The sequence below is a fragment of the Microdochium trichocladiopsis genome (assembly GCF_020744255.1).
Source record: "Microdochium trichocladiopsis strain MPI-CAGE-CH-0230 chromosome Unknown B0I36scaffold_6, whole genome shotgun sequence".
NCBI classification, from domain to species: domain Eukaryota; kingdom Fungi; phylum Ascomycota; class Sordariomycetes; order Xylariales; family Microdochiaceae; genus Microdochium; species Microdochium trichocladiopsis.
The window spans coordinates 1,418,288-1,429,570 of NW_025763549.1; the positions used below are offsets into that span (position 1 = coordinate 1,418,288).

The 11,283-nt window shown below is 54.8% G+C and overlaps 2 protein-coding genes across 2 annotated transcripts; one reads left to right on the forward strand and one right to left on the reverse strand.

Annotated features, from left to right (window-relative positions):
- Positions 1-5,848: 5,848 nt before the first annotated feature.
- On the reverse strand, positions 5,849-7,813 carry B0I36DRAFT_374812 (uncharacterized protein; the record flags this gene model as incomplete). Its single annotated transcript, XM_046160310.1, has 1 exon — positions 5,849-7,813. One exon carries the CDS (start codon positions 7,811-7,813, stop codon positions 5,849-5,851), a length of 1,965 nt encoding a protein of 654 aa, XP_046011526.1.
- Positions 7,814-8,651: 838 nt separating this feature from the next.
- Positions 8,652-10,271, forward strand: B0I36DRAFT_411061 (uncharacterized protein; the record flags this gene model as incomplete). The annotated part of the gene is made up of 4 exons (XM_046161926.1): positions 8,652-9,014; positions 9,036-9,672; positions 9,757-9,829; positions 10,214-10,271. The coding sequence occupies 4 exons, from the start codon at positions 8,652-8,654 to the stop codon at positions 10,269-10,271; spliced, it is 1,131 nt and encodes a 376-aa protein (XP_046011527.1).
- Positions 10,272-11,283: the final 1,012 nt, after the last annotated feature.

Here is an 11,283-nt window from a genome sequence, read left to right on the forward strand (position 1 = left end):
CATGGGCACGACAAGGATGATTGGAGCAGGCTGCTGTTGTGTTACACAAGAGCTTGGATCGTGCGCGCCCGTGCAGCGCAGCCGACGCGATCTGTTGGATCTTGTGATTGGGATGGGGTATAATAAGGAAGCCGCGTGGCAGCGTGGCGACACGTGGATTATAACACTTTGTGATCCAGCAGGGCAGCGGCGGGCAGCAAAGCCGAAGCCTAGCCGTTTTGCCGTTGTCGTAACACCGAGGCGTGCCACTGCCGTGTGCAAGCAGACGTAGGTCGCAGCTATGGTGTGTTTGGTCGAAAGGATGGTCCAGTAGGAGTACACGATTCCAGTACCGAGGAGCAGGATATCGATGGCAACGTCAATGGCACAAGCTCTTGTAGATACACTTGATGCCAAGAGGATTGTGCGAGACGGACTTGAACGAGCATGCGCCGTGGAGTGAAGGAGAAAGAACGGCTTATTCGACCGAGTAAGCGTGATAGAGCGGTTCGTTGCTCTGCGGCAGGTTTGCGAATGATCAAGCTTGTTCGTGGCCCGGAAGCTGTCGGCGTCGCGGGTCGTCGAGTCCGGCTATTATTTCGGCACGCGGAAGTGCGGGAGTGTGGGAGCTTGCTGGTGGCTGGTGTGAGTGTGCCCGAGAGTCAGAGGTTGTTCTGTCGGGCCCGTTCCTGGAAGCAGGATGGCCGAGACTGTTGTGAGGCGAAGGAGTGACGCTGCTGGCAATGGCTGACGGGGACCAGGAGGCCTGGAAGAGCTCGTGGTCGAGAAGCTGTCGCGAAAGTCTGGCGCGGGAGCGGGGGCACCCGATGGGGAGACGAGGGGGTCTGCGGGTTGCGGGTGGGGAGCAATTGGTCCGTCTGGAGGAACAAGACGATGCAGGCGCGATGCAGGTGCGTTGCTCCTGCTGCTGCTGCTGCTGCTGCTGCTGCCGGCTCCTGCTGGGTGGCCGCCGTGCTGACCTGGAGTTGCGAGGCAGATCGCGTGCCTGGCAGGACGGACACTGGTCGAGGCAGCGAGAGTCGAAGATGAAGCCAACACGAAGCTCACGGCCCCGCAGCAGGGAAAAGGGCGAGCACGAGCACGAAGCGGCGAGGAATGTGTAATCCGGTATTGAGCCGTCTGTGAGTAGCGCAGAACTCAAAAAAAAGAGGAACAGTTGCAGGTCAGCCCACGCCGAATCACCAGCAGACCAAGACGACAAGACGAGCTAACAAGCAAGCAGGACAACCCACGGGCGGTCTGTCATCCACTCGACCCGACACCACACGACCCGACACGACAAGACAAGACGGACGGCAAAAAGCGCCGGCAAGACGACACCCTGACGAGCCGCCTCGGGCTTGTCCTGGCTGCAAATGACGGCGTCGCGCCTGGATCCAGGCACAGGCACGCACAGAGCAGGCCCGCCCCGCTGCGTGCTCCCCAATCGGCAGGGCTCTATTAGCCATGAGCCGTGGCATGACCAAAGCACACCTCCACGGGCCCCGATTGGCGACGAGGCTGGCCCAGCGGGCTGGTCTCGCCGCCTGGACCCGGCTCTGGTTCAGGGATGTGCGCGAACAGCACTGGGCATGCCTCTCGACCCCGTTCTAGAAGGCCCACTAGAATCCCGCCGGTTCTTTCCTCTCCCTGGCACCCTGCGTGCGCATGCACCGTCGAGCCAGCCTGCGCTCCTTGTCTCGTGTCGATTCGGAGCACAGAGTATACCGAGGCCCGTCATGTTGACAGTACCTCCAGGTACTTAGATACCACGACATTACCGCCTCGTTCGTCTCGGACACGGAGTTCGCTGTGGGTTGCTCGCTCGCTTCGCTTCGCTGTGGTCTTCCAAGGTTGTCCCCGAACCCAGTGTCACCAGCCAGGGTCCAGCCACATGCCCTGCGCATCAGGCCGCGGTGCTAGGTCTCCAACTGCCTTCCTTGTTGAGATATTCCGTCCGCGACACAGGCTCTTTGAGATCTGCATGTCCACAGGTCCCAGACAGCCTGCGCCTTTCGCAATATCCGGACGTGCTTCAGCGCTTCCCGGCAATGCCTCATGGCATTTCTTGCATCGATCAAGGGATGAGAAGCGTCGCCATCTCTCCACCGTGCGCGTCGTGTTTCAGGCAGAGAATCGCGGGCAGTATTAGCAAAGGCAGCCTGTCTCGAGCTACGGGCCAAGTCGTCCAACTGCACCTCCCTCCTCGGCGCCTTTGTACGTAATGACGGGCCATTTGCGGAGGACCGCCCCATACTGGTCCCTTGGAAATCGAATGCAGTAGCTCGCTCAAGGGTTTTTCAAATTCTTTGTGGGTCGGAGCATCGTAACTCCAGACACGTTCCATATCTAAGTTTGTCGCCGGCTCACATGGAAAACACACTACGAGGAAAGTCTGTCAGGAAAGTGCTGACAAATGGAAGCTAAGAAGCTGATGGTTCAGGGGCCTGACTGTCGTGCTGTAGTGTCCCAGGGTTGAGAAGAGCCCAGGTAGGGGGCTAAGCTGCCTTCACATTTTCGATTCGGTCAGCAAGCCATGTGGGATGTTGTACCTTGAAGCCGTTGAGGCGGTTCTCGCGTTTGCACTTGCGTTCTGTGCGTAACGATCACAGCTGACGTCAGTTGCATCAGCTTCACTTGTCGATTCTGTTCGCATGCCTCTACTCCCTCTAAGTTTGTGCTCACAGGCAAGCAAGGCCAAATCACACTAAATGCTCGGCCTTTCTTCCATGCTCGAGGCGAGAGAAGCCGTGTGACCACACATGCATCCCCGAGGTGAGGGTTCAAGGTCGGATCGTGCTTGTGCCAGGTTGCTGACCCCTGCAAGGCCAACTCACCGGTGGCAGGGGCCGCACGCGTGTGCGCCAGACAGCAATGGGTGGTCATGCCACATTCTCTACTGCGTACCTCGCTATCCTGGCATCAAACTTTATCCGATGGAAGTGCTTGTAGCGGTGGGATCATTTGCTGACGGCGAATGCGTGTGGGACATCCTATGGGAAGGCGTGGACCCATCTCTCCATGTAGCAATCAGGTGGAAAGCGGCGGCACCTCGAGTCAACACGTTAGTAGAAACTGTTCCCATACCAGGGGTAAGTCGACGTCGGTGTATGCGGCCGACTGGAGCTAGATCAGTGACCTGCCGCCTAGTGGCACTTTGGTGGCAGCGATGTCGAGATCCCCTCCGGTTGTTTGTCGGCCGTGCTCCGTGAAGGGCCGTCTCGGCAACGGTCCGCCGAGAAGTCGACGTACCTGTAATTAGTGCACACTTGATAGTACCAGTGGCCCTTGCGCGTGTGAGCACTAGTCAGAGTTGCGTGGATTGGCAAGCGCCGCAGGGCTGGGGTCTGGTGGCAGTCGAGTTCCGCATTGGACCATTGCAAGCCACTAGTAAAGAGGCTCAAGGTTTCTGCAACGCGACTCGAAACGCTTGCTGTCTGCGGGATTTGTATATCCCTGGCTATTTTACACGGCGCATCCTGTCGGTGTCCAGTGCATCGTGACAAAGTGAGGTCGGCCCCTCGGCCCATGAACCAAATAGACCTCGGGCCAGACGCACGTCTGCCCCAGAGCAGCAGCTGGTGGTGGTGTTGGTGGTGGTTGGTCTGCCACGTGGTTCGTTGCCGAGTCGGCATCACATGCACCCAGCGTAGGCATTCTCCCTGATGGCCTCCTCAACTATGGCGCTGCTTTTCAAACAACCAAATGGAAGATGATGTAGTGTCGCCGTGCCGCTCGCCCACCTGGAAGAGCGGCCCTCTCATGAGTCGCTGTCCTGGTCACAGGCCTGGGGCGCTTGGGGCCGGCCAGACAAATTACACACCGTGCCCCAGCGCTAGTGTAAAAGCAGTGGGCCATGCCATCCCACAAGGCTGCACATACCCCATATGGAATGCCTCCATGGCACCGAAAACCGTCTCGGTCGGTGCCATTGCTGGCTGTTGAGAAAAGACCGGGAACCTCTGAAGGCTCGATCAACACACTGAGCGGGCTAGGGGCACCGCCTGCCTCGCCATAGACTCTTGACTCGCTAGCCGGAGGGACATGGACGTCGTTCTCGGGGCTTAGCCGAAACGCTCTCCCCGCACGGGCTACAGATTGGGTACCGACGCTATGGTAACAGCATTGGGTTTCTTCCCTGTGGGAACCATGGCCATGGAAGGCTTGACTCTTGCTCGTCTGCTTGCGGGGCGAGTTTGTCCCGTCTTGTCTCATCTCGCGCACACCCCGAAGCTAAGCATGAGTGATTGACGATGGCATGGTGCAGGCAGGCAGGAAGGCTGGCTGGCTGGGGCGGCATTGTCCGCGTCACAGGCTGGCCAGAGACTTTGTGGTCACCCAGAAGAAACGGTGACTGGAGAGGTCCGTGTGCTGCATGATGCAGGGTTGACAGCTTGTTGTGTCATGGTTCGTTCGGTCGTCGTGCCTTGCCGCCTTCAACGGCTGCGATTGATATTTAGCCTGATCTCCCATTGTGGAGTATGGTATCGCTGTATGGGCCATATGGCGAGTTGTTTGTCAGAGGCGATGTATCATTGATTCTCATAATGTCCCATGGATGTCACGTCGAGACAGGTGCTTACTGATCGGGCTGGGTCGAGTCAGGTTCACGTCCAAAAGGTCGCAGAAACCAACAAGAAATCGAGCAGGCGGTGAACATTCATGTCGCAGAAGCAGGACCGCGAGGCGGCATGCCGGGATCTTGCTACTTTCCGGGTGCGTGGATGACTATTGGCCGTCCATGGCAGTACCCTATCGGACGTGTGCGACCCCAGTTCTGGACGGAACAACTTTTCGTACTTCAAACCCTTGTGTATCAATGCCTTCGCGGCGTACAAGCATCATATGAAGAACAGGCCCTCTAATGTGCATGAGCGCAGCCCAAGCTACGACTGTTGCTTTCTGGTTTGCGTCTCCTGACGGGCCAACGCGACGTGGTCAGGCTCGGATGCCCCAGCATCTAGGCAGGACATCACAATCCACATATGACTGGATTTCAGACGTGGGCTGGTGTTTCGCCACGAAAGGACGCCATGATTAACTGATCCGCGCAGAAATATGTGACAGCCTGTACTGTACTATATCACATTCTCCCGTGCACGCGTGCAAAGGCCTGTTTTGATTTTCTGCTTGCTGCAAGTATGTTGGAGGTATGCAAGACTGCCGATATTGCATGATGGGTTTCCTCTCGATGCGCGTTGAAGACGTTGCCGTGCCTCGCCGAGTCAACTTGCGCGCGATGAGGAGGCTGAATGCAGGTTTGAAAATTGAGCTTCTTTGATGGTCCTGTATGTAGTTTTCTCACTCGCAAAATCACACTTTTCGGTTTGCATGCGGCTGGAACGGTAGGGTTTAAGCCGAGTCATGGTCAAGAGAACAGTGAAGAGCACACATCTTGGGGGCGCGCTCGCAATGACCAAATCAGGGAGAGGCGATCGCGGTGGAGGAGCAGGCAAGTCGGTCATGAGACGGCTGACAGTATTGAGACGAGCTCAGAAGTGCCAGCCAAGGTGAACTAAGCTGAGTTGTTTCAAGAGTGAGCGGTCTCCACGGATAAGGGGATCTTGCCCTTCATTGTCGCGGATACAAGTGTCATGGCATCCCGCCATTCTTCAGTCGATGGTCTTCTGATCAGTCCCGCAGCGTTCAATTATGGCTTCGCATTTATACTTCCGTGCTCCGTCTCAGATCAGCATTCTGGCATTTTGCTTCGACGAAAATATCTTAGGTCGAATTTTCGATGAGGTTGATTAAACAGAAATTGTGGGAGTCTTAACAACCATCCTACATAGTGAGGAGGCCTTAGTCTGGCACCGCTCTTCATAACATATATTCCGCGTGAATACACCATCACCGCTTTGCCGCGGAGTCATACCATCACTGTTGCAGGTTCCCACTGAATGACATTGTCCGCGGGCTGTCGCTTCATGCCACAGAAGTGGCAGAGAGTCCAGTCCTCACGCCGGATGGTCCAACAGTTGCAACCAGCACACTGACTCGTAAAATGATCCCTTCCCGTCTTTCCTTCCTGGTACCTCATCATCCCGTCGTGAGACTTGACCTTGCCGCCCCAGCGGATGATCTTGGCGGGGTTCTCGGCAAAGGAAGCGGCCATAAGCTTTGCGCTGGTGTCGAGAACTTTCTGCACAACCTCCCCTGGCACCTCCTCACCCAGCGAGAAAGGAGAAAGAAGCTTGACGGTTTCGCGCGCTATGGCGTCGTATGCCGGCATCTGGGCACCCCAGAGCCAATTCTTGGCATACCTGCCAAATTGCTCCTGGTCCAACGTGAACGTGCCCTGCGTGTGCAAGGGGTCGAATCCGACCGAGGCGCTCGCGTAATACTGCCACGGAATAGCTACTCGTTCTCCAAGCCTTGGATCGCGGAAGCATAGGTAGTTGAAACGGTTCATCTGATCGAGCGATGGGATCAGGTTTGTGATGAAGTCGTCATAAGGAGCAAATATCTTCCTGATCGTCGACTCTGCTGCCGCAATGCTGCCTTGTTTGGCATCATCGAGTGCTTTGTGAGTCAGCTCAGCGGCGTATGTGGACGATGCCATGCCGACATTAATGCCAGGAGAATACAACGGGTTGGTAAAACCGCACGCGTCCCCAATAGCCAGCCAGCCCGGCCCGGACACTACTGGAGACTGGTACGTCAGAGTCTTGCGGACGAAGAATGTCGTCTTTGGACCATAGAGATCTTGAATCAGCTCGAAATTGGTCATGAGCTCGTTGATGCGCGGATATTTGCGGATAAAGTAGTTGAGCTTGCGTTCAGCTTCGGTAGAGCCATACTGGGCGAGATCATCGGGATATTTGACGTCGTTGCGGGCAGCCACCCCAACACTCGTCACCCACTGATATTTCAGATCAAACATCTCGGCCAGCTTAGCAGTACAGGGCAACTGGTCGCTCGGAACTCCGGCCTCTGCACAGTCTAGCAGATACGTGAGCATGTCCATCATTTTCGCAGTCGAGTTGCCCTCCCATGAAAGAAGGCGGATGACCCAGAACCAACCCTCCGGAATGCAGAGGTGGTTGGTCTGACACCCCTCGTAGCCACGGAAAGGCATCTTTCTCTTGTCTTCCGGGTGGGTGTAATATGCCCAGAAGGCGTCCGTGTTGAACCCCTCAAATCGTTTGAGCGAGGCCTTCTTCGAGGCCAACTGACGGAATCGCCCAGTTGCATCCACAAGCAATGACGTATCAATACTTGCAGATGGCTGGGTGGCCTCCTTGGCCGCATCTACAACGCTGATTTTGCTGTTGTGTAGGCCACCCTGAACATCCGATGCCACAAAGTCGACTTTCTTGCCGTGGTACACATTGACGCCCTGTCTCTGCGCCAACAAGGTGAACAATAGCTCGCTGACAGGTCGTTCGACCTGGTAGCCGCTGAGGTGCTCGCCTGGCGTGCCGACGATAAGATTGTCCCCGTAGTTGTCCGCGTCATTCTCGCGCATAAAATAAAATGCGAGTCCATCCTTGAGGCCGAAAATGCGCAAGAGATAGTCGGCCGTGAGCCCATGCAACTTGCACCACAAGGAGAACGCAGGCAGAGTACTCTCGCCGATCTTGTACCCTGGCTTGCTGTTCTTCTCAATGAGCGAGACACTCAAGTTGCCCGACTTGACGGTAGCAGACTGAATCGCATAGATTAGCCCGTGAATTCCACCGCCAGCGATGACGACATCGGCATCGCTAGGAACATCGGGTCCCGCAGAGTTGTTTGAGTTGAGGATCTCGGCATCGTTGAGGTTGTTCGCTGCTGCACGTTCTGCAAAGGTATGCTTCGGCATCGGCTCCTTGTCCACAACATCCACAGCCATGTTTATATGTTCAAAATATCTTGGTAATACCAAAGCGAGGAGATCTTGACAGTCGCACAAGCTGATGAGCTGTGACACGTTTCCTGAACTTTGAAGGCTATTTGCATGATACTCGACATGATCCCAATCAAAGGGGTTTTATGCTTGACGTGCACACTCCAAATGAAGTAGAATACACAAAAGTCCGAGCCTATTACCCATCTCAGCAAGGATGCCAGAGAGTTTGGAGCAATTGTTTAAACTTTCGGAAGAACTTATCGACCTTGAACGTGGCAACAAGTCCATCTGAGTTCGCCCCTGCTTACGGAAGAAGTTTTCGGGTAAACATTGGTGACTTGCAATTTATCGAGATAAGACAATGATCTGCGCGACTCAGGACGAGGACAATAGAGAAGATAGACCCGCATCAAGCAGATAATAACGTTTGACATCGCATGAGATTCGGGCAAAGATCTATGGAAATGCAATCATCTGTTCCTTTTGTACAACTGTGTGTCCGGACTTTATTCTAACACTAGCTTGGGGCTCTTTGCATCTTACAGACTGAGCACTCCCTCGTTACAGCATAGTCTGCCCGCACGAAAATCGTCCACAATAGACCAGCAAGAGGCCGCGTAGTGATGGCCTTTCCAGGTTGGGGCAACATGAATCCATCACAGCTCTTCCTTAATCACGTGTCACTATCATTGATGATACCAGAAGAACCATGTAGTTGGTCAGGAATGGATCGGAGCCCAAAATTATATCTTTAAGCGTCCTTAGTTGTCGTTCTCAGTTGTAGCAACCCGTGCAACCAGATCTTCTCTTAGAAGGCACAAGTCCGTACCCAGGCGCAATCATGCACGTTCTAGACCCCCCTCGTTTCTACAGTCAAAATACAGTTACAGCAGACAGCTGGGAGACGAAAGCTGTCAGCTCAATTCCTCCACCGGCTTCAGCCCCAGTGCCAGAGCCAAGAGACAATAATTTGCCACTCCCGTCTCCAAAAGGACTACTACAGGACATCCCTCAGACCACAGCCTCGCTTACTACTGTGTCAGCTGGAAAGAAGGACGTGGCCGATGTTGTTTGCGGGAGAGACCCTTTGAATCGATTGCTCGTCGTGGTTGGGCCGTGTTCCATCCATGACCCGAAAGAGGCACTCGAGTATTGTGATCGGCTTCTGCAAGCCCGAGAGAAACACAAAGACGAGCTCCTGATTGTCATGCGGTGCTATCTCGAGAAACCGCGGACAGTCACTGGCTGGAAAGGCCTCATCATGGACCCAGACATGGACGACAGCTTCAACGTCAACAAAGGTCTTCGACTGGGTCGTCAACTACTTGCCGAGATCACGTCTCGCGGCATGCCCGTCGCCAGCGAGATGCTCAGCCTGATTTCGACCAGATACGTCGATGATATGCTATCGCTAGGTTTTGTTGGTGCCCGAACGACAGAAAGCCAGCTGCATCGAGAGCTTGCCAGTGCTTCCGAATTCCCCGTTGGCTTCAAGAACGGAACAGATGGCTCCCTGATTACAGCGCTCAATGCTGTACGGGCAGCCCAGGTGCCGCATAGGTACCTGTCTATTTGCGAAAACGGGGCTGCTGCTGTTCTGCAATCTCGTGGTAACAACGACTGCTTTTTGGTCCTTCGTGGGGGCAGCAAAGGCACCAACTACGACTCTCAGAGTACATCGGAGGCGGAAGCAGAGTTCGCTGCTCACGGTGCTCTACCCAGAATCATGGTTGATTGCAGCCACGGAAATGCCCAGAACCATCACGAGAACCAGCCCAAGGTGGCCGAGGATCTGGCCAAGCAGATTGCTGCTGGAAGGACAGGCATCATGGGGGTCATGCTGGAAAGTTACATCAACGGCGGTAAGTTGCGCCTTCGAGTCTCAGCACGCAATGAAACCTGAGCATTGAGCTAAGAAGCTTCAGGCAAGCAAGCATTGGTATCAGGAAACCGATCCGGGCTCCGTTATGGCGTTAGCGTTACGGATGGCTGTATCGGCTGGGAGAGCACAACGGTGGTGTTTGAAGAGCTTGCGGAGGCTGTCAGGACGAGGCGCAGCCGCCTTGCAGGCAATTAAGCCAGACCGCACCTCTGAACCTTGGAATCCGAGCTTGGGGAAGGCCAGCAGCTGTAAGAACACACGAAATTGGAAGTTGCCAATCTCTACTCCAAAACGTCTTGTCGTGGAGAACTCTGCTGAAACGTGTTGAGATGGATGATGCTAGGCATGGGTAGAAATCTGTTCCAAGTTTCCCATGTGAATTTGGCTGTTTTTCTGACAGAGCGTATATACAAGGGCCATCACCTCCTGTCTGTCGTGTGCGTGTTCTCGTGACACGTTCGACATGAACTACTTGCTACAAACAAATCGCATCAATGCAATGTGTCAAATGCTGCGACAAGGAAATCGACGCTTGTCAGCCAAAGAGTTCCTTGTTTATGCCGAGATGTCTTGTCCTGATTGACTATCTGACCATGAGACAGTTGGCGTTGTTGCATAAACCCTTACAGATTACATTATTTTGTGACAGTACCACAACTTCCATACCGTCAAAAAGATGGACCTGTCCGTCTGCATACCAGATCACTCTTTACTGGGCGTTCCTGCATGGTTACGCGCCGGTATAGTGGCTGATCAAACGACTCGGCATGGGTCACAAGCTGCATGCAGAGACCCCTCGGCAGTCCTAGCCATTATGAGGTATAAATCCCAGGTGGCGGAGTCTGTCACGAAAGTTCGACCCGTGCGGGCACTCCCGTCCCTCCATGCTTAGATTCAATGCATGCAACCTTAACGGTAGACGACTGTCCCGATGAATCCGGCCGAGGCCCAGATGCCAGCCACCAGAGCCACCCGCCAACCGGAACATCATCCATAGCGCCTTAATCCTGGTTTGATGTGCATAAAGCCAGCACAGCCGTACGCCCCTTTCCTCGTAGTGGGCTAACGCGTCACTCTATTGAAGCAGACTAACATGCTGCTCATACGGTGTGCAAGGATCATACCAACATGGCTTGAAACTAAACGGTACCGCATGTCCCTGATACATGTCATTATGCTCAGCAGAACTTTGATAACGACTGCTGAGGGGCAACCTACCGCGACGACCACCAGCCCCTTTCCCTCACTGAGCCAACAGGTTTAGCGTGCGTGTGGGGGTTGCACAGCCGTCAGCGGGACGGGCCTTGGAAACTCTGCACCATCGTATACACCCTACCTAGCTATACAGCCTCGAGCAAAGCATAGACGCAGTACAGCCCGCGGGGAAGTAACCAGGGAATGCCGGTAAGGTTCAGAGACGCCCCTATACCTTGGAGATCGATCACTGTCGGCTGCATCCTGCTCAACCCGCCCCTATTGGCGCACGGGTGGCAATTTGGAGAACGGAGTTTCCCCGCGAGACAGGGAGCATCAACCGCATAGGCTCTTCAAGGGCATTCCTATCTTGCATTTGCGAGACTTGTTTGGCTGG